The sequence below is a fragment of the Oncorhynchus masou genome, chromosome 1 (genome assembly GCF_036934945.1).
Source record: "Oncorhynchus masou masou isolate Uvic2021 chromosome 1, UVic_Omas_1.1, whole genome shotgun sequence".
NCBI classification, from domain to species: Eukaryota; Metazoa; Chordata; class Actinopteri; order Salmoniformes; family Salmonidae; genus Oncorhynchus; species Oncorhynchus masou.
Window position 1 is genome coordinate 36856797 of NC_088212.1, and position 23148 is coordinate 36879944.

General features: G+C 43.3%; 2 protein-coding genes across 3 annotated transcripts in view; one reads left to right on the forward strand and one right to left on the reverse strand.

The window, feature by feature from the left end:
* LOC135543294 (uncharacterized) overlaps positions 1-2386 on the reverse strand; it is a 33624-nt gene extending 31238 nt beyond the window's left edge. For both annotated transcript variants that reach the window (XM_064970464.1, XM_064970454.1), the window contains exon 1: positions 2230-2386. In XM_064970464.1, the coding sequence (XP_064826536.1) occupies positions 2230-2310 (81 nt within the window). In that variant the 5' untranslated portion in view covers positions 2311-2386. The remainder of the gene's footprint in view (positions 1-2229) is intronic.
* A 1930-nt stretch (positions 2387-4316) lies between these two features.
* Positions 4317-22788, forward strand: LOC135543301 (golgin subfamily A member 3-like). The gene is made up of 24 exons (XM_064970478.1): positions 4317-4565; positions 5380-5674; positions 6566-6859; positions 7906-8018; positions 8345-9102; positions 9392-9500; positions 9665-9971; positions 10138-10340; positions 10470-10607; positions 10797-10958; positions 11177-11545; positions 11665-11742; positions 11834-12097; positions 12264-12358; positions 13897-14113; positions 14292-14435; positions 14673-14870; positions 15015-15131; positions 15310-15449; positions 15686-15818; positions 16025-16147; positions 18259-18423; positions 20193-20341; positions 20541-22788. Exons 2-24 carry the CDS (start codon positions 5530-5532, stop codon positions 20737-20739), a joined length of 4620 nt encoding a protein of 1539 aa, XP_064826550.1. The 5' UTR covers positions 4317-4565; positions 5380-5529; the 3' UTR covers positions 20740-22788.
* Positions 22789-23148: the final 360 nt, after the last annotated feature.

A 23148-nucleotide genomic window follows, 5' to 3' on the forward strand; every position in this document is an offset into this window, starting at 1 on the left:
GAGCATACTGTCAAACTGCATCACTGCCTGGTACGGCAAAACCACCACCGCGGATCGCAAGGCTCTTCAGAGGGTGATATATGCAGCCTAACGCACCATTGGGCAAACACTGCCCGCCCTACAGGACACCTACAACACCAGGTGTCGCAGGAAGGCCAAGAAGATCATCAGGGACCCCAGCCATGCCCTGTTCTCCCCGTTTCAAATCACTCAGACGCGGGCAGTACAGGAGCATCATGGCAAAAACTGAGAGCCAATTGTTTCTACCTTCAGACCATCAGGCTGCTGATTAGCCACCACTAGTTAGCTACCTGCTGCTCCCCCCACTCCCCCCTATGGACATTCCCTCGCTACTCTCCCTCATGCACATCCTCAACTCTCACTTATCTTGCCTGCTACTCCCCCTATGGACATTCTTTCTTCTGTTGCTCCACCCACCCCTTCTACTCCCCTTATCGACATGCTCTCTCCTGCTGCCCCACCCCTTCTATGGGCATTTCACCTCCCCAACAGACTTTACTCTGCCCCCACCCCAATGGCATTGATCACTATTGCAGTTGTTAATATGTATATTATTACTTTTTTGATTTCTATTTCACTCATTGATCAGCCTGCTGCTCACCCTATGGTTCTTCAAACCCCCCCCCCCCCCCCAACTGTCTTTACTCTGCACACATCCCAATGGACATTTATTTATTCATAATAAATATCCATCAGCTGTTATTATATATATAGTGCTATGTCTATTTATATATATAAATATTTTTTTTTTTTTTTTACCATTTTCATTATTTTATTTCACTAGTCTAGTATGTTGGAGCTCAAAACCTAAGATTTTCACTGTACCCTGCAATCACACCTGCAACAATCTGGATCTCTGAACCCTCGGGTCGGTGGACCTGAGCCCATGATTGGGGAGGAACAAGCTCACCCGCCAAGATTTTTATTTATCAACTCCCTTTCCGTGCTTATTAAATACTGCGCATATTTATCACTTTTAAAACCCTTTTAGAGTGGATAATTTATGCATTTTATTGTGATTTTATCCACTTTTACTCCCGCTGATATCTCAACATTTTAAAGTCTGGGTTTTACCCGATCTATTTAAATAATTAAACTCATCTGTCCAGGATGGTGGGCCACTGCAATAGAAGCTGACATTTTAACAACCTAAACAGACGGTTTTATTTCGCTGTAAGTAGATTTTTTCTATTTTTTCACACAACTCAATGGAGACACAAACATAAAAAAAAAACATTCATCCCACTATTCAAATATTACAAACCATTACTCCCCTCCCAGTATCCTGAAGAATCCCCTACGTCCTATTTTTATTTACCCTTTCCCCCAACCCAAATCATTTTACCCTAAACCGGGTTCGTATCCTTTTCCAAACCCCTTCTCTATTTTATTATTATAATTGTTTTACTTTACTTCTTTATATGTTTAAATCCATTAAAGTTTGTTTTAACCAAATCAAGTTGAGGAGGAAAAAATAATTCCACAACCACCTCCCTCTTGTATCTTGACAAACCTGACCTTCAACAGACAGATACATAGACAAGAGGGATAGAAGAGGGCATTAAGCCCTGAGATGTCCCAAAGTTCGTCATTACTCAATATGTTCCGTTCAAACACGTGGCTATAACCTAATATTGATGTATATTTGCAATGTCTTACAGTTGTGATATCTGCAATTATGCATTCATTGACAACACGAGCAATGGAAAATCCCATAAAAATAATGGTTTATTTTCCATAGTTACCAACCCAGCATGACTTTGAATTTGGGATTATTAGAATTGGAAGCGTCCTACTAAAATGCATGTCAATAAACTTTTTTGTAGCTTTCGATAAGATTATAGTTAGTATAATGGTATTGGATTAAAAAAATAAATAATAATACAATAAAGATGATGTAAAACTATACACAAACTTCTGTACGTGAGCCCTGTATGCACGGGTGCTGTATTCGCTGGACTATTCTACTAAAACACGTTTACAGTGCATTGCATCATGTACGTTCACCATAATGACGAATTACCCTGGATAGGCTATATTATGTCTTTCCCAGTGTGGGTACCAACTACACAACAAGGAAACGTGTTTCATTCTTGCTTACAAATTTTCTGCCAGTCACTAGGAGCCCGCTGACGGGTTAAACGATTGATTGCGCTTTTCCATGAGGCAAATGAGACTGTAAACAAAGAGCAGCCATGTATTACTTACTTTCTGTGCAACACATCCCGTGACCCATAGTAGATACGCTGTCAAGAACACATGTGCCCAGAACGAGCTGTTGCAGTTCATTTTCCTTATTTCGTCCTTTTCTCCTACGCACACTGAACCGTGACCCGCTCTCGCTCCCACTCTCCATTCACCTGAACTCTCGGGAGCGCGCTTTCATCCTTCGTGGACCCGCATACAGAAATCACAGGGGGTTGTCCTGAAGCGCCCACAATTTGTCAGTCAGTCTTATTTGTCAACAATAATTTTGACGAACATAGCTTCCAATGCACCAGCTGTGGGATTAGAAACAGTAACCTACATTTCCTTGTAGTTGGTCAGCTGCAGACCATTGATAATGGAGATACTTTATGGTTATGTAGTGATTTAAGAGGAGCAGAGCTCTGCCACCTGTGCCATAAAAGCCCAGGCATCTTGACAGAGGGGTAGTAGTACTCTCAAACAGGCTACACTATTCCCCCTTTTCTCTAGAAGTGTCCGGAGCACAAACCCAATGTGAACATGTGAAGCCAACTCTTGCACTGATGCCACCAATGAAGCAATAGAGGGGGGGCATCGAAACACAGGGCGAAGAGTGAGCTTGAGCAGTGTAGGTGTGGGTATAGTGACTATATGAATGAATTTCCAGCAAATTGAGAGGGGAAAGCTGGAGTGGAGCAGGGCTGAACCAGGGACCTCTGGTTACAGGGCAAATGCACTACCACCTGTGCCATAAAAGCCCATGCCTCTTGGCAGAGGCAATATACCATCATATAGGAAGGCTATGTAGCATATATAGCATAAATTACTTGACTTATGCAGAGTTGAGAATCCTTTTGTGTAAACTCTGTATGGAGTTACTAAGATTAGCTGGTATTCATAAGCATGCTGATTAACAGTGCTGTAGACCTATAGAACAAAATGCTCACTAAACCCTTAAGCATATTGTTTGTCTGACTTTAACAGCGTTAATGGCAAATCAGGAGGAAATAGCGTCTGTTGTCTGCCCTGTCAATGTTAAATAATCATTCCTTGACAGTGGCGATTTTAGCATGTCAATCTTGGTGGGGAAAAACTCCACAACAACAAAAATGTAGATGCATGCCAGACCATGTTTGTATGCGGCTTTATTAACTTAATGATTTTTTTTTTTTAAATGTACATTGTTTGCGATCGGATATGTGACACACGTATTAATGCAAAAATAACATGCAAAACAGGCATCAACAAAAAAAAACATATTTTCTTTAGCTAAACCGGTGGAGCTCGCTCTGAATGACGGGACACCACTGTTTCATGAGCATGCTCACTCATAAGCATGTCAGCGAGTATATGGGACAGTCTTGTGGTGAAACAAGATTCGGCACATTTTCTTGTTGACTACATGTGCAGGCCAGAGAAATCCTTATGTAGCCTCCCTATTCAGAGTATTGCTACCTCTGCCAAGAGGTCTGGACCTTTATGGCACAGGTGAAAATGTGCTTGTACTACACTGAAGGGTTGCTGGTTCAAGCCCCTCTCTGACTGTTCCTTCTCAATTGCCACATTTATCTCCTATCTGAGATCATTAGACAGTCAGTAATCAAATTCAGTAATTCAACACTGAAAAGGTGTTGTAGACTGTATTCCTAACTACACTAAAATAGACTTCTATTCATGTCATTGGAGAGATATTTTTGCAAATGGATATAATAATAGGCTATGTATATTTGTCACTAGCTGTGTAATTATTGATATTCATGAAACCTTAAATATGTGCTGAATAGGTAGAAACAATCCTCATCATTAATGACAAGGCATTATCTAATCACACCCTATTTTGCATAGAGAGACATCATAATGACAGTAAAACATCCACATGGTAATACACACTGTAACCTTTATATTGTATGGGGATACAGAATTAAATAAACATTTTGTTACAGTTTTGACAAAACTAGAAAAAATGTCTGATAAAAAGACCGCAGTTTTACTCCACGACCGCCAGAGGGAGTAAATGTTTTTTCTATTCATTACAAAGGGGCGGGCTCTAACACCCACAACGCCCCGCGCGAGACAAAACGTCATTGGTGTCCGTTCATTATTACTGTTCGGCCAGCAACTGGTTTGGCATTTTTACCTTTAAATCTAGCTCATTTCCAAGCATAGGCTTATAATGTATACATTATTAGGTAGAGAAAAATAACAATAATTAATATATAATTATCAAAGAGAGAATTATTTAATAAGTGTTTACTAGACATCAAGTCACAGAACGATGTTAAGTATCCTGATGTCAAATATCCTAAATGGCATCCATTTAGCCACGTAGAAGCAGAACGAAAAGTCGTCTGAAAAAGGTTGGCTTGTAAACATTTTCCGTGCATTTCAACCATTGTCATGTCAATTTTTATGTATATATATATATATATTATGGTTATTTATTAAACCTTTTCACGTTGTGCGTTGATATATAAATTACACAACTTGTACCGGTGTGAAAATCGGGACATACTAGAATAATTCTAGCCCCATAAACCTCGTAGGATCACAACACACAGTTAATGCAAATATTTGTATAACTAAAGTAACGTTATGGGACTGATGTGTTAACTAGCTAACTTGCAAACGTAGGCTGTCTTTGCTTGACAGGTTGGTAAAGCCAACTAGCTACCTTGCTTGTTACTGAATCCAATCAAATGTATTGGTCGCATACACGTTTAGCAGATGTTATTGCGGGTGTAGTGAAATGCATGTCGTTTGTAAAGCCCAGCCATCTTAAAAACATACACATTTGTTACTTACAATATTCAAAGGCCTAACGTTAGCTTGGCAATGAAGTTAGCTATATTTAGTAACTCAATCCACTTATCGTCAGTTAGCTAGACAGCTTTAGCTGGAGTTGTTCCTCCCAACCACATTCTCCCAGTTGGTCAGAACATTTGACCAAATCTATTGCAAATAATGTACTTTATCAATACATTTGCAATGTTATTATTGCAGACCACGCCCACTTTCGTTTATTTTCGCTACATCCACACTACGCCATCACCGTGGCAAATCCTTTCAGTTGACGGCTAATTTGCATTTAGATGACTCTTTCTTTGATCAGAGTAAATACGTTATGATGCTCATACTACTTAAATATTAACTAACTAAACCTTACATTTTCAGCGGAGACCATTGTTTTGGGTTGTCCTTCCTTGGACGCATGAATTGTATTCAACCTTTTCAACTGGACAAACGGGAAGAAAATGTTTTGAAAGGATTATAGCTACTCTCTTCCATGGGCTCCAGTGCAACATCATTTGATTCTGTATGTAAATGAAAAACCACAAAGCAGCCGTTGCTGAGATGGAGACAGCCAATGGAGAAAACCATCAACTAGACCTGATACCGCAGTCCAAAGAGGATGGTGCTGATCCTGTGGAGAATGATGCTCAGCTACTGAAGAAAGGAGGGCATAATGGTAAGTGTTAGTTAATTAGTTAATACCCTAGCCTGCCCCTCAAATGATAGGATTTGATTAGCTTTATTTTATATATATATATAGGCATATATATATATATATATATATATATATATATATATATATATATAGGCATTCTAGGCAACCTGACTCTGACCTAATTCTGACTGATTTAATGATTCCATCCACTCTCATCATCAAACAATGGAGTGTGTTCTTCCTCAACCAGTTAATTGTAGGAGAACAATTCATTTCAAAAGTTAATAGGAAAGCATAACTGAATGCTTGTATTATTTTCACAGGACATAATTATATGTCCTTTATATGGAGGCAATTCCCCTGTCTTCTACCAGTATTTTTTCCCAACTATGCATGACATGCTTGTGTGCGACCTGCCATTACTTTGTCGCCTCAGGCCATCTGCCCCTCCCTGCTACATCTCTCTTTGTACTTGTATGGGGAATTGCAGTACTGTCTGGACAGAGATCTGGGCCTTATAACTAATCTACAATCCACTGTCACTTCGCAGTCACCAGTGCACTAAGGCATATTTGCATGCTGTCGTTATTCCTACACATCTCACCTTCAATAAAAATAGTTTGGCTATCTTGACACAATTAATAATATCAAACTGCCACTTTCAGTTCCTAAAGCACTAGTCTGGCTTGACAACAAAGCTTGTTTGACTGGTTTCCTGTGAAAGCCACAATAGACTTTGTCATGAAAAGGAGCCTTACCTCCAAGTCCTTTCCTTTTTTAAATTTAAAGTATGTCACAATCTTCTCTCATTGTGTGGTGAAATACAAACTGGATGGATGGATGCCGTAAATGACCTACTATACTGACACACTCCACTGTCAACCCCCAACTCACCCCACTCCCTTGTTGCAGGATCTTTCAAAGCAGACGTGGTGCCTAATGGAGAACGAGTGGCACGGGGCCCGGGGCCAGGTGCTGGAGGGGACGGCCATCCAAATGGCCCCCTGCCTCCTCCATCGCCCCCTGCTGCTCAGGGCACCAGCCCCACCGTCAGCCCCCATTCCAAAGAGCCATCCCAAGGTGTGGCCGCTTTCCCACCACCCATACTAGAGAAGTCTGAGGGAACTAGTGCTGAGGGCCCTGTTCACAAGGGCCACGCATTGCAGTCACTCAGACTGAGTATGCCTATGCAGGAGACTGAATTGTGTAAGCATACTGTAACCTGTTCTTGCAGTGAGTGCCCCCACCCCCCTTTTGCTCTGGGATGTTGCTTCAGAGGCTGACTTGTTGATTAGGCCTACCTCCATATCCTAATTTAATTCCCTTGCCTGTACTTACTACACTCCCATTAAAGAGTTAGATCGAGAGACTATCTGTTTGGTGGTTTGAGCCTGCTTACTTTGTGCAATGCCAGTGGTCATTTAATTGCTTGATTTGGGTCTTGGTGCTTCTCTTGGTAGTGGCTGTATTTAAACTACCCCTTTACATGTGGTGTATGTTGTTTTGGATGACGGCCGAGGCTTACAGGTACCATGATATGCAAAGTATTTGAAGTTTATTAGTTATATTACAGAATATGTCTCATTTTGCCTGAAGAGCCACTAGGCTAACCACTCCCACATAGAATGTTTACAGTGTCACATACATAAACTCGTTTAGAGTATCACATTCTTGGTTTCGTTCCGTTCATGGTGCTCTCTGCTCTAAGTGATGCTGCAATCAGGAAGTCCTCATGCTAACTTCTAAGTTGCACTGATTTGACACCTGTTGGTTGGTCTTCAGCACACCTGGCCAATTGCAGTCAGAGCATCATCAATCAGGCATATCACCAACTGTCTGCTAACTAACTAACTAACCAAAAAAGCTAAAAACAGAATACGTTTGTATACTAAACTACGTTGTGTGTCACATTTTTATTAACGTTACTGTAATAACTAAGTGACTGGCTAATATATGGGATTGATTTGAGTCTTACTCATTTGGCTTTGTAAGTACTGGGTTACGTGCAGTTTCACATGGTGGTAACTAACCATGGTGGATGGAAAACCGTGTCATACAAGCACTCATTTCTTACATAAAAAGGGCTCTAAACTGAGCGACAAAGTAGTTGTAGCACACATAGTTGTGGTTTCCCTCTAAAATGTATTGTATGCTTGTATGACAATGTCTAAGTTATTGTTAGCATATTCTGTGTTGTATGGTGGTGCAGTTAGAACCTTCTATTTCTTGTGTTAAACTTGCTCTTCCTGTAGCTGTCGAAGAGCAATCACTGGAGATGGAGAATGAGGAGAAGATTCGGCATGATGCTCGGCGACGCCTGGAGGAGCAGCTCAAACAGTACAGGGTGCAGAGGCACAAGGAGACGGTGAGTGTGTGTGTGAACCGCGTCAGTCACCAGTCAGGCATTCATCCGGATGAAGCTGTCAGTTGCAAGCTTTACAGAGTTGAATTGAAGCAGAAGTGTTTCTCTAGCATTATTTTGGCATAGCAGGCCTTCTTGCCTAGTTTTGTTGCTATCCACTATCTACAGTATAGTATAAAAATGATCCTCTGTTAGTTTTAGTTGAAGGGTCTGATGTTTGCAGCCCTGAATGTTGCTTCTTTGTGCCCATACAAGAAAACAAGCTAGGGGAAACATTGGTCTGAAGTAGACTACATCCTCTGCTCATGCTACCCTCTCTTCTCATCCAGTCCCACCGCTCTACCTTAAAGAGCCGCACTGGATTCAGCACTCTGGACCCAGACCTCATGATGCACCCAGAGGCTCTCCCCCGGGCCAACACCACCTCCATGACCACAGAGTACTCCTTCCTGCGGACCAACGTCCCCCGGGGCCCAAAGCTGGGCAGCCTGGGCATCCCCCCAGCCAAGGAGAGGAAGTCACGGTCAGCCCGCCCCAGCAAGATCCACTCCCTGGCCGACTACAAGACTCCTGAGCCAGCAGGGGGCAGTAGTGGTGGAGGTGGGGTCAGAACTTCTGCAGACTCCTCCATGGGCTCCTTGGGGTCCAACTTGAGCTCTGTGTCCACCCTGTCAGAGAGCAGCATGAGGTCAGAGGTCAGCTCCATGGAGACGACCTCTTCGGAGGCCCCGCTGAGGTCGTCAATGTCTTTCCAGGACATCTCGGAGGTGGACGCCAGCAGCGAGTCAGGGATGGGGTCGAGGCCCGGTGGAGACGGGAACGACAGCGACAGCTCGACCTACAGCAGCGTGTCCACCTCCACCAGGGGCACTGGAACCTACGGCATGCTGGCTGCAGCAGTGGGCAGGCAGAGGAGCGGGAACTACACAGTGGAGGGTAGGGAGATTGCCCCAGAGGCTATGGGAAACTTCCCCTCACTGCAAGAGGTTCTGCAGGCTGCCAGTGATGAGCAGCACCTGCTGGAGTTGGAGCAGGACAGAGAGGGCACCGGAGAACCACGCAGCCGCAGGGACAGCTTCTCCAGCAGGTAGGCCACACCATCATCAGCACAGCACTTCTGTAATGACACATAGCAACACAAACTGACTGGTGTAGAACTAGTGAATAACATAAGCACATTGCGGTTGCAGATAGTAAATAAGCAGGAACACTAGTCTACTTTAGATCATTGCTGTTATATATCGAATCCGCATGTACACTGGTTTATGTTTGCTTATTTTTCCAATCATAATTTACCATGGATTGTTCTAGAATGCCCCAGTCAATTGCACTTGCAAGATGTATGCTTATATTGTTTAATTGCTTGTTTCCTGCAGTGTGTCATTAGAGAGCTCTGTGATGGGACATGATGAAATGCTCCAGGTTCTGAAGGAGAAGATGAGACTGGAGGGTCAGCTAGAGTCTCTGTCTTCTGAGGCCAACCAGGTATAATTAACATACAGACAAGGTAGTAAGGACTTCATTGTCTTCAATGGCTAACACTTTAAACATAGTTGATCCTAAGGTAATTAACACTCCTTACATGTTCAGACTTACCGTCACTAGAATAGCTAGGTTAGCACCCTACAATTCCTCCCTCTCCTCTCCAGGCTCTGAAAGAGAAGACTGAGCTCCAGGCCCAGCTGGCTACAGTCAACGCCCAGCTGCGGGACCAGGTGGAGCAGGCCCAGGCCAGCCAGGAGAAACAGAGCTCCCTCAACAAGGAGGTCTCCACCCTGCGCCAGAGCTGCTCCCAGCTGGAGAGGGCCATGGTGGAGCTGCAGGGCAACCTAGAGCGCAAGAACGCCGGCCTTTCCTCACTGGGCAATGACCTGCAGGTGGCCGAGGAGCAGTACCAGAGGCTCATGGGGAAAGTGGAGGAGATGCAGCAGAACATGACCTCCAGGGACAACGCTGGTAAATTGGATGGATGGAGAGCCCAGATTTGACATCATGCTTTTAAAACTATCTCCTCACAACATGCTCCACACAATAATACTAATGAAATTCGATGCCTCACTTATTACTGTGCTAAAAACAAAACGCTTTGTGAATGATTTGTTTTGGTGTTGTCCTTCTGCAGTCCAAGAGTTGCGTCAGCAGATGGGTGGACTCCAGACTCAGCTCCAGCAGGTCCAACTAGAGCGCAGCACCCTGCAGAGCCGGCTGAAGACCTCCCAGGCCGAGATTGACTCACTGCAGCAGGTCCGCCAATGGTACCAGCAGCAGCTAGCGCTGGCACAGGAGGCTCGAGTACGGCTCCAGGGTGAAGTGTCCAACATGCAGGTAAGGCTATCTGTGACAAGGGCTCCTCCTTCTACTGAATTGATGTTTTTCAGAGTTGACGTGTTATGAAATTGATGTGGTACGGAGTTGATATGCTGTTTGACTGAGTTGACAAGTTTTCCCTCCCAGGCTTTGCAGATGACCCAGATTGGTGTCATGGAGCACCTAAAGCTGGAGAATGTGACTCTGTCCCACCAGCTGACAGAAACCCAGCATCGCTCCATCAAAGAGAAGGAGCGCATCGCCGTACAGCTGCAGAGTATTGAGGTCTGTCCCCTTGAAAATGAGGAAATATGACATGTTATGTGATTGGTGATAGTTAGATTGTGTTATGTGATTATTAAACATTTTACTGAAAAATAATATAAGATTTACTGGCAAAATAAAATATGAGGAATTAGATTTGAGGTTATTAAGCAGCGTGTGATCTGACCTCTGTCCTTCCTTTGGCCGTAGACTGACATGATGACCCAGGAGGCTGCCTACCAGCAGATCCAGGATGCCAAGAACATGGTGGAGGATGACCTCCAGCACAAGCTAGATGAGTTTGAGGAGGAGCGAGAGCACTTACACAAACTGGCCAACACAGCCAGCTCTCTGGAGAGGGAACTAGAGCAGGTAAAGAACTAATTGTGGGTTTATGAAAACACTTATGAGAACCTTTGTATTGTTCAAATGAATGGTATTTGATAGTCTGGGGCAGTGGTCTAATATCACTGAAAGGTGTGGTCCAATAACAAGGTCTAATACTTTGAGAAAAACTGAATGTCCGCTCACTGGTTTGCTATTTTGCAGCAACATTTGCCTAATGTAACCCCTCTCTGCGTCCCCCACAGATGAAGTTGACCCTATCGCAGAAGGACCTGCAGCTGGAGGCCCTCCAGAAAGACCACCTAGAGCTGATGAGACAGCTGACAGCCACTCAGGAGAGCCTACACACCAAAGAGCAGTCCATCAACCAGCTAGAGGCACGCTACCTAGAGATAGAGGCCACTCTGGCAGAGCTGCAGATAGAGACCAACACCAAAGACGAGAACATCCAGTATCTACAGAATGAGAAGATTGTGCTGGAGGTGGCCCTCCAGGCTGCCAGGACTGATAAAAGGCAGCTGGACGAGGGGGCCGAGAGGCTGGGGGAGGAGGTGCTGGTGTCCTCGTACCTCCTGGATCAGCTCAGGCAGGAGGTCCAGGTGAAAGCCTCACAGGTGAGAAGCAAACCGCCGTCGAGCCAATGGGTCCCATCACACACTACCCTACTATGGCTGTTGAGCAACCATGTTTGAGCTTACGTAGAATGTAAACCCCTTCTCCTCTTTGTTTTTAGATTGAAACTCTGCAGCAGGAAAATGGCACCCTGAAGAAACAAGCCCAGAAATTGAAAGAGCAGTTCATACAGCAAAAGGTGCTTGTCACTTTTTTGGCTTTGGGAGGATTGTTGACACACACACATATAATTCATCTCTTCACACCTCTTCTTGTTCCCCACCCATCAGGTGATGGTGGAGGCCTATCGGCGGGACGCGGGCTCCAAGGAGCAGCTGATCAGTGAGCTGAAGTCGACGAAGAAGCGTCTGGTGTCGGAGGTGAGGGGGCTGAAGCAGGAGCTGCTGGAGGCCCAGGGGCAGAAGCAGAAGGCTGAGCTGGAGCAGAGCCGGCTGCAGAAGGAGGTGGTCCAGGTCTCGCAGCAGATGAACAGCCTGCAGAACCACCTGCAGTCCGTGCAGACCGAGAGGGATCAGCTGGAGATACAGATCCAGGTACACAATGCCTCCCTAGAAGCTTTAGGTTTTTTCTAGGATTTCCTAAGGGTTTTCTTTGCATTACTTCCATGACAGTACTTGCATTACATATCCCATTGCCTTATCTGGCTATCTTAGATAGGCATTTGATAATAATCAGTGTGCGTTTGATGTCCCTCCACAGTCCCTGCAGTTTGACCAGAGTCAGCTAGCAGCAGTGACAGAGGAGAATGAGGGCCTGAAGAAACAGGTGGAGCAGATGCAGTCGGAAGCCAAGAAGTGAGTCAAAACATTTCTAAAGGCAGACTGACTTCTGGAACTAGCCTGATTACCATAGTAATGGCCCAACAAGATTCATTATGAATCTCTATAAATGGTATAAGTAAACTCGGCTAAAAAAGAAACGCCCTCTCACTGTCAACTGCGTTTATTTTGTATAAATATTTGTATGAACATAACAAGATTCAACAACTGAGACATAAACTAAACAAGTGCCACAGACATGTGACAAACAGAAATTGAATAATGTGTCCCTGAACAAATGAGGGGTCAAAATCAAAAGTAACAGTCAATGCAGCTGGTGGCCACACCAGATACTTAGTACTGCAGTGCATGTCCTCCTCATGGACTGCACCATATCTGCCAGTTCTTGCTGTGAGATGTTACCCCACTCTTCCACCAATGCACCTGTAGGTTGCCAGACATTTCTGAGGGGAATGGCCCTAGCCCTCACCCTCCAATCCAACAGGTCCCAGACGTGCTCAATGGGATTGAGATCCGGGCACTTCGCTGGCAATGGCAGAACACTGACATTTCTGTCTTGCAGGAAATCACGCACAGAATGAGCAGTATGGCTGGTGGCATTGTCATGCTGGAGGGTCATGTCAGGATGAGCCTGCAGGAAGGATACCACATGAGGGAGGAGGATGTCACACAGCATTGAGATTTCCTGCAATGACGACAAACTCAGTCCGATGATGCTGTAGCACACCGCCCCAGACCATGACGGACCCTCCACCTCCAAATCGATTCCGCTCCAGAGTACAGGCCTCGGTGTAACACTCATTCCTTCAATGATAAACGCGAATACGACCATCACATCATCAATAGGCCTACAAGCCCTCAGGCCAGCCTCTCTCAGCATATTGCGGACAGTCTGAGCACTGATGGAGGGATTGTGCGTTCCTGGTGTAACTCGGCAGTTGTTGTTGCCATCCTGTACCTGTCCCACAGGTGTGATGTTCGGATATACTGATCCTGTGCAGGTGTTGTTACACGTGGTCTGCCACTGCGAGGACGATCAGCTGTCCTTCCTGTCTCCCTGTAGCGTTGTCTTAGGAGTCTCACAGTACGGACATTGCCCTGGCCACATCTGCAGTCCTCATTCCTCCTTGCAGCATGCCTAAAGAACGTTCACACAGATGAGCAGGGACCATGGGCATCTTTCTTTTGGTGTTTTTCAGAGTCAGTAGAAAGGCCTCTTTAGTGTCCTACGTTTTCAGAACTGTGAGCTTAATTGCCTACCGTCTGTAAGCTGTTAGTGTCTTAACGACCGTTCCACAGGTGCATGTTCATTAATTGTTTATGGTTCATTGAACAAAGTGGGAAACAGTGTTTAAACGCTTTACAATGAGGATCTGTGAAGTTATTTGGATTTTTACGAATTATCTTTGGAAGACAGGGTCCTGAATAAGGGACGTTTCTTTTTTTGCTGAGTTTATATGAACGGAAATAAGTTTCTCTCTCAATCTCTAAGTCAGTTTGCTTAGATGTGCGCTACTGTTGATGTGTCTAATTGTCTTGTTTTCCTCTCTCAGGGCCATCTCAGAGCAGAAGGTGAGAATGAAGCGGCTGGGGACTGATTTGACCAGCGCGCAGAAGGAGATGAAGGCCAAGCACAAGGCCTATGAGAACGCAGTCGGCATCCTGAGTCGCAGGCTCCAGGAAGCCCTGGCAGACAAGGAGACCACAGAGGCAGAGCTGGTCAAAGTCAAGGCCCAGGTCTCAGATGGAGGCAACAATCAGGCCCTGCAGGTACATATAGTACTACCTTGATAAGGGCCCAGTGTTTTTCCTGATCAAATGACTTAACTAGGAACTAGGGTCCAGAGTTTGTTTCTGGTCACATCATGTGGCAATACTCATAACATAAGATTTCAGCACATCTTTAGCTGTGGTGATATTTCTATAGCTTAACCTATACTTGTTCCAGGATAAAATTGAGGTTCTGCAGAGTGAGCTCCAGGCTGTGAGCCACAGCAAGGCCATGCTGGAGAAAGAGCTTCAGGAGGTAATTTCCCTCACCAGCACTGAGCTGGAGGAGTACCAGGAGAAAGTAATGGAGCTTGAGGATGAGGTGAGTGGTTGTCTTACCTACAATGCAGGATCTTAATTTGATCACCATTTTGCAGGAGAACTTTTCTGCAATGCAGGATTTTTAAAAGTTGTAATGTATTTTTTAGGTAAAATATTTTCTCGTAGCGATTACTTTTTGTCCATGCTATCCCAACCCCTTTGAAAATTACTCGCAGCCAATGGTATAAGTGCTTCTCAAAGGTTTGATTGTAAAATCGTAGATCTTTGGCATCCACAGCTGCAGGAGGCACGATGCTTCAAAAGGCGGATTAGGAGGCTGGAAGACACCAACAAGAAGCTATCCTTGGAGCTGGAACATGAGAAAGGAAAGTTGACAGGATTAGGGCAGTCCCACAATGCACTGCGGGAGCATTCCAATATTCTGGAGACTGCCCTAGCCAAGAGAGAGGCAGACCTGGTCCAGCTCAACCTCCAGGTAAAAGGCTTCAATGTTACATTCAGTTACTACTATCAATGATCAATTAACTGACTAAACCCATACGATAACACCATTAATGGTTGCCCTTTTTCATTAAAAAGCTAACAGAAGAGATTTTTTCTTCTCTTCCCTTATCCACAGGTGCAAGCCGTACTAAAACGCAAAGAGGAGGAAGACCAGCAGATGAAACAGCTGGTCCAGACACTACAGGTCGCCTTGGAGAAGGAAAAGACAAAAGTCAAGGACCTGAAAGAGCAGGTAAAGACTCCCAACCCAACAGTCATAACCTGTTGTCAGTAACACATTATATACACATACAACCCCCCCTGAAGGAGACAAACTGGCCCAGTCACAACATAGTCTTGTGTTGTCATTAACACATTGAAACATACTGTAATGAACTGGAGACAGACTGTAAGTGTGTGTTGTGCACTAGGTGGCAGCAGCCAAGGCGGAGGCTGCCCACAACAGGCGGCACTACCGGGCAGCCATGCTGGAGCTGTGTGAGATCAAGAAGGACCTGCAGGCCAAGGAGGAGCTGGTCAAAGTCCTGCACAGCGAGGCACACAAACTACAGTGAGTCTAAATGTGCACTTTATAGTTTAGTGAATAAGACCTGCAATGATGCTGTGTTTAACAGATAGAGAAGATTTTGATTACCCTATGAGTTGATGGAATCGTTAGGGAATCCTCTGTCCTTGTATTTTAGGGAATAACCCCATCCAACTCAAATAATCTTTTTCTTTTGATTTAATGTCTCCCCTTTATTTTAACATTGTCTTACCCTAATATCATTTCCTTCCCCTCCATAGGGCTCAGGATGAGAAACACTCTCAGGAGGTCTCCAGGTTCCAGGAGGAGCTGTCAGAGGCCCACTCCCACCTCCAGATCCTGCAGAAACAGCTGGATGAGCAGTTCAGCAAGCAGCCTCTCACCAACCAGGAGGTAACTAGCTATGCCACACCACGCTATACAAAAGGCACAACCATGGTCGTGTTCAGTAGGGAGAAACCATTCAGAACTTTTCCAATAAGAACACACTTTTGTTTTGCTATGGTGTGCCCTACTGAACACAACCCAGGACTGAATGGGGAAGTAGTTTGTTGAAAGTGACATCGGTCAATGACTCTTGAATGTGTTCTCTCCCCCAGGTGGAGGATTTGAAGTGGGAGGTGGAGCAGAGGCAGAGGGAAATCGAGGCCCAGAGACAGCAGCTCGAGATGGTGGAGCAGTGTAGCCAGAGGGAGCTGGACAGCCTGCAGACCGCTCTACAGGTACACACACACAGATCAAATCAAATTGTATTGGTCTCATACACATATTTAGCAGATGTTATTGCAGGTGTAGAGAAATTCTTGTGTTCCTAGATCCAACAGTGCAGTAGTATCTAACAATTCACAACAATACACACAAATCTAAAAGTAAAAGAATGGAATTAAGCTCCCGAGTGGTGCAGTGCTTCCGAGTGGTGCAGTGATCTAATGCACTGCATCACAGTGCTAGAGGCGTCACTACAGATATACCAGTTGAATATCATAAAATTGGGGAGAAAAAAATTGTAAATATATCAATATTAGGATGAGCAATGTCTCCTTGGCATTGACTAAAATACAGTATATACATATGAAAGGTGTAAAGCAGTATGTAAACATTAAAGTGACTAGTGTTCCATTTAAAGTGACCAGTGAGTCCATGTCTATGTACATAGGTCAGCAGCCTCTTAAGGTGCAGGGTTGAGTAACCGGCTAGATGGGAACATGCACGCACACCCAACAGGGTAGTGAGGACATACAGTTGAAGTCGGAAGTTTACATACACTTAGGTTGGAGTCATTAAAACTAGTTTTTCAACCACTCCACAAATGTCTTGTTAACAAACTATAGTTTGTTATTAGGACATCTACTTTGTGCATGACACAAGTAATTTTTACAACAATTGTTTACAGACAGATTATTTCGCGTATAATTCACTGTATCACAATTCCAGTGGGTCAGAAGTCTACATACACTAAGTTGACTGTGCCTTTAAATAGATTGGAAAATTCCAGAAAATGATGTCATAGCTTTAGAAGCTTCTGATAAATTATGTCAATTAGCCTGAGTCCATTGGAAGTGTACCAGTGGATGTATTTCAAGGCCTACCTTCAAACGCAGTGCCTCTTTGCTTGACATCATGGAAAAAATCAAAAGAAATCAGCCAAGACCTCTGAAAAGGTATTGTCAACCTCCACATGTCTGGTTCATCCTTGGGAGCAATTTCCAAACACCTGAAGGTACCATGTTCATCTGTACAAACAATAGTACGCAAGTATAAACATCATGGGCCGTCATACCGCTCAGGAAGGAGAAGCGTTCTGTCTCCTAGAGATGAACGTACTTATGTGCAAAAAGTGCAAATCAATCCCAGAACAACAGCAAAGGATATTGCGAAGATGCTGGAGGAAACAAGTACAAAAGTATATATATCAACAGTAAAAAACAGTCCTATAACCTGAAAGGCCGCTCAGCAAGGAAGAAGCCACTGCTCAAAAACCGCCATAATAAAAGCCAGAATATGGTTTGCAACTGCACATGGGGACAAAGATCGTACTTTTTGGAGAAATGTCCTCTGGTCTGATGAAACAAAATATAACTATTTGGCCATAATGACCATCGTTATGTTTGGAGGAAAAAGGTGGAGGCTTGCAAGCCAAAGAACACCATCCCAACCGGGAAGCACGGGGGTGGCAACATCATGTTGTGAGGGTGCTTTGCTGCAGGAGGGACTGGTGCACTTCACAAAATAGATGGCTTCATGAGGACGGACAATTATGTGCATATATTGAAGCAACATCTCAAGACATCAGTCAGGAAGTTAAAGCTTGGTCGCAAATGGGTCTTCTAAATGGACAATGACCCCAAGCATACTTCTACAGTTGTGGCACAACAAAGTCAAGGTATTGGAGTGGCCATCACAAAGCCCTGACCTCAATCCCATAGAAAATTTGTGAGCAGAACTGAAAAAGAATGTGCGAGCAAGGAGGCCTACAAACCTGACTCAGTTACACCAGTTCTGTCAGGAGGAATGGGCCAAAATTCACCCAACTTATTGTTGGAAGCTTGTGGAAGGCTTCCCAAAACATTTGACCCAAGTTAAACAATTTAAAGGCAATGCTACCAAATTCTAATTGAATGTATGTACGTTTTTACTAGGATTAAAGGAATGGTAAAAAACTGAGTTTAAATGTATTTGGTTAAGGTGTTTTGTAAACTTCAGACTTCAATTGTAGCTGGCTAGTTCCACTGCACAGTGCTATCATCCAGACTCTAAACCACAGATGCATCACTCTATCATTGACCATTGTGTTGCCATTTTGTAACTGACTTAGCCTTGCTCTGCATTCTAGGGGATTAAGGTGGAGCTGGAGTCTGTGCAGGAGGAGCTCAGCAGCACCAGGAAAGATAAGTTCATGCTGCAGGCCAAGGTGGGGGAGCTGAGGAACAGCATGAAGACTGTCCTGCTGCAGAACCAGCAGCTCAAACTGGACCTCAAACAGAACCGCCTCCGGAAGGTAAGCTACCTGAGGAAGAAGAGGACATTTTTTAAATTTTGTCAGATGTTATGGCTTTTTAATATTGGTGTTGTGTCAAATTGAGACCTACCTGGCTGAGACTGAGGTGCACTTTTTTATTTACATGTTTTTATCAGTAGGGATGGTATTTCATATTGGTGTGTTTGGTAGAATATACAGCTCATCCAATGGTTTTGAGAAGGCGGTGGATATCCAAGTGTCACATGGTATACAGTGCATTCGGAAGTATGCAGACCCCTTGACAAACTGTTTTTTGTTTTTTTTAATTTGAGCAAATGTAAAAAAAAAAAAATACAAAAAAAACAGAAAATAGCTTATTTACGTAAGTATTCAGACCCATTGCTATGAGACTCAAAATTGAGCTCAGGTGCATCCTGTTTCTATTGATCAGCCTTAAGATGTTTCTACAACTTGAAGTCCATCTGTGGTAAATTTAATTGATTGGACATGATTTGGAAAGGCACACCTGTCTATAAGGTCCCACAGTTCAGTGCGCATATCAGAGCAAAAAACGAGCTATGAGGTCGAAGGAATTGTCCATAGAGCACCGAGACAGGATTGTGCACAGATCTGCACAGATCTGGGGAAGGGTACCAAGAAATGTCTGCAGCATTGAAGTTCCCCAAGAAAACAGTGGCCTCCATCATTCTTAAATGGAAGAAGTTTGGAACCACCTAGGCTCTTCCTAGATCTGGCCAAACTGAGCAATCGAGGGGGGGTGGCTTGGTCAGGGAGGTGACCAAGAACCCAATGGTCCCTCTGACAAAGCTCCAGAGTTCCTCTGTGGAGATGGGAGAACCTTCCAGATGGACAACCATCTTTGCAGCACCCCACAAATCAGATTTAAATATTTGGCCTGAATGCCAAGTGTCACGTCTGGAGGAAACCTGGCACCATCCCTACAGTAAAGCATGGTGGTGGCAGCATCATGGTGGGGTGATATTTTTCAGTCTGAAGGACTGGGAGACTAGTCAGGATCGGGGGAAAGATGATCAGTGCAAAGTACAAAGAGATCCTTGATCCAGAGTGCTCAGGACCTCAGACTGGAGCGAAGGTTCACCTTCCAACAGGACAACGACCCTAAGTACACAGCCAAGACAACGCAGGAGTGGCTTCGGGACAAGTCTCTGAATGTCCTTGAGTGGCCCAGCCAGAGCTCGGACTTGAACCCGATCGAACATCTCTGGAGAGACCAGAAAATAGTGCAGAGACACTCCGCATCCAGCCTGACAGAGCTTGAGAGGATCTGCAGAGAAGAATGGGAAAAACTCCCAAATACAGGTGTGCCAAGCTTGTAGTGTCATACCCAAGAAGACTCGAGGCTGTAATTGCTGCCAAAGGTGCTTCAACAAAGTACTAAGTAAAGGGTCTGAATACTTATGTAAATGTGATATTTAATTTTTTAAATTTTATTTTATATATATAATATATATATATATATATATATATATACACACACACACACACATTTGCAAAAATGTCTAAACCTGTATTTGCTTAGTCATTATGGGCTATTGTATCCATATGGGGGGGGGACTAGTTTATACATTTTAGAATAAGGCTGTAACGTAACAAAATATGGAAAAAGTAAAGGGATCTGAATACTTCCCGAATGCACTCTGTTTTGTTCTAGTTTGATGAAGGGGTATAAAAAGTTGTTTTTTCTTAATAAACACGCTTGAGAGCATATATCACACAGAATGTAGTCTTCCTTTATGTGCTGATGTGTTCCTTTCCTGATTGAGCAGCAGAGGATGGAGCCATCGAACCCAGTGACCCCGGTGAAGATCCCAGACTGCCCTGTGCCTGCCTCCCTGCTGGATGAGCTGCTCAAGCCCTCTGCCTCCGTCAGCAAGGAGCCCCTCAATAACCTGCACAACTGTCTGCGCCAGCTCAAGTAAGAAAATACCACCATGTCTTCCTTACCTTCTGGGAGTGGAAAACCTGCGGGGAAAATATGCTATTGTACCTCACGATAGCCAGAATGAAATCCTTTACTCTCAAAAACGTAATTGTCTCACATGTGGATGGTGTATTATAATGATGTAATAGGAATCTGATGCCAGTACACTAAAGTGATTGTGTTTCCCCTGCAGACATGAGATGGACAGCCTTCAGAAGCAGATGGAGGAGCACACAGTCACCGTGCACGAGTCCATGACGTCATGGACTAACGCAGAGGAAGAACTTGCTCGACTGGGGGTGCCGCTGGACAATGACTCCGCAACATCCACCCATCTAAACCATGTGGACAGTAACAGAGGAGGAGGAGAGGAGGAGACACAGCCATTGTAATGCAGCACCTTCTCAGGCAGACAGAGTGGAGTTTTATCCACAAGGCCACTTATTTTTTACCTCCCTACCTAACCATTCCCCCCCTATTTCTTATCAATTGCTGCCAACATTTGGCATTATTATCCCATTAGCACAGACAATGCTTGGGTAAAGTAATTTGTACTTATACCATAGCTTTACTCTTTATTTGGGCTTTCCCTGTCTATATTTCTGTTATGGCTGTCATATTTATTTATTTAAAATTCAGGAATTACAAGATTGAATCTTAAATAACATTGACAACTCCTCTGTTAGGGGATTCCTCTGGTCTTCTGCTTTGAAGTCATAGACCCCATGTAAGGCCTATTCTCTTCTGTCTCTCAAACAATCCAAATTTGCCATGGCATCTGACCATTACCCCAGTTTAATTATGGTAGAGGTTTGTTTGCGCATACTGGTACTTTCTCATGCACTAGTTAGATAAGTGAGACAGTTTAAAGCCTGCATAAAGTGTCTGCCATTGTTGTTATAAGCTATATTGTTAGTAACACATGCTACAGACCCCTCTGAACTGTTTTCCTGTGCCTGTGAATGAGAGCTGGTTCGTAAACATGAATTCCAAATCAATCCCTTATCTCCCCACTTAGACACTCCTGAAGATCTGAAATGATTGGATGAATGTTTATTTATTATTGAACCTTTATTTAACTAGGCAAGTCAGTTAAGAACAACTTCTTATTTACAATGACAGCCTACACCATTCAAACCCGGATGACACTGAGCCAATTGTGCACGCCCTATGGGACTCCCAATCGCACCCGGTTGTTATGCAGCCTGGATGGTTACTGTGAAACAGTAACCATACTACACACATTCAATTCTCTCAGGTCTACACAAGTGTATAGGGTGTAGGCTAGAGGTTGATTTGGGATGTAGAGAGTCATCTGGTCAAATGCCCCTATGGCTTTTGGACTGATTGATGAATCCCCATCATTCTCCTTTTAGTACGCCTCACATTTTAATGTCATTAACATCAATCTATTTGTTTTTTTAATTGCTTCTTGTTGAAAAAGCAGTGTTCTTTAAAAAAAAACGTTTTATAAAGCTTTCTATGGACATATCACTGTGGGCTCTGCAACTGTGTGGAATCCTTCTTAACTGTGTATTAAGTTGTTTGTTGTCTGATTTGGACTGTAGTAATGTGTTTTGCAAAGCATTAATAAGGAATCTTTTTTGAAGGACTAAATGTTATGAATGAAATTATCATTATTCCTATTGAAAGTGTGTGTTTGCAAATCCAAACTGAATTGTTTATAGTTAAATACTTGGGTAGTCTCAACCGATGTTGCACAATTAATGAGGGCTTCCTGTAACTGACTGAGGGGAAGGTGTAAGATAACTTTTACGCAAAATGTTACTACTACTTTGAGTGAGATGTATTCATTTTTGTTGTTACTATGGTTTCATATTTACAGAAAAAGTCCACCCCTTAATTGCTTGTTTAATTCCTTTGAGGTTGGTTTTCTGTCAAGGGAAATTATTCTTTGCAGAGATGAATATAAGAATACTTTTTTTCTCTACTTATTCCTATAATTTAATGACTTGATCATTATGTAATAGTGTGATGAGCAAAAAAAAACCATTTGAGAATTAATTTTTTTAATGATATGCAACCTGTAAATCAAAGTATTTCATTTTTTTTAAACTGACAATTGTTAAAAGTCCAAATGAAGATGCAGCAATGGGCACCATAACCTACAGCACATGCAGTTGTGATGTGACTGATGTTTTATATGCCAGTATACTCAATTCGAGACAACCTGTATCATACCAGTCAAAGTAAATAGAATATTTTTAACCACACTGTAATTACATGGGTATTTTCAAAGGGACAACCTATAGTTGAAGGGAAAGCTATGTTCAGTTGACTGGTAATTAATAACTGATAACATTGACTATATTCTAAGCTACCTTTTACTGTTATCTGTATATTTGAATACATAACATCTGTTGGTACATGGAGCTGGGATACTAGTTCTCTAAATAAACCTTGCTGTATTTGGTGTTCAATCTTTTAATTTGCAAATATTTGCATAGAACTGCTAAACAGATTCATTCCAATATATAAAATGTTAAAAATACAATTGTATTTCTCATAAAGTTGAACTATTCGTCAATGCTCATCCATTTTCGTATTTCATACACTGCCGTTTGATTGTTAGGTTGGCTGTAGGATTTATAATTGATTAGATTACCTTTAATTAGTTAATTAATTGATCCCCTGCTTTTATCATTTTTTCCAAACTGGCTTTTCCTTAGCTATCTTTGATATTTGGAAATACATATCCAATTTGTTAATAGGATATAGTTTATTATAGATTACAGTGGTGGCAAAAGTACCCAACAGTCATACTTGAGTAAAAGACTTAA

What these genes read in the sequence shown, in the direction of transcription:
- LOC135543301 (XM_064970478.1), top strand. Translation starts at nt 5,530, where the DNA reads ATGAAAAACCACAAAGCAGCCGTTGCTGAGATGGAGACAGCCAATGGA. An exon ending in TACAGCTGCAGAGTATTGAG is followed by an intron (nt 10,608 to 10,796) that starts GTCTGTCCCCTT and finishes CTTTGGCCGTAG; the next exon opens with ACTGACATGATGACCCAGGA. An exon ending in TCAAGGACCTGAAAGAGCAG is followed by an intron (nt 15,132 to 15,309) that starts GTAAAGACTCCC and finishes GTTGTGCACTAG; the next exon opens with GTGGCAGCAGCCAAGGCGGA.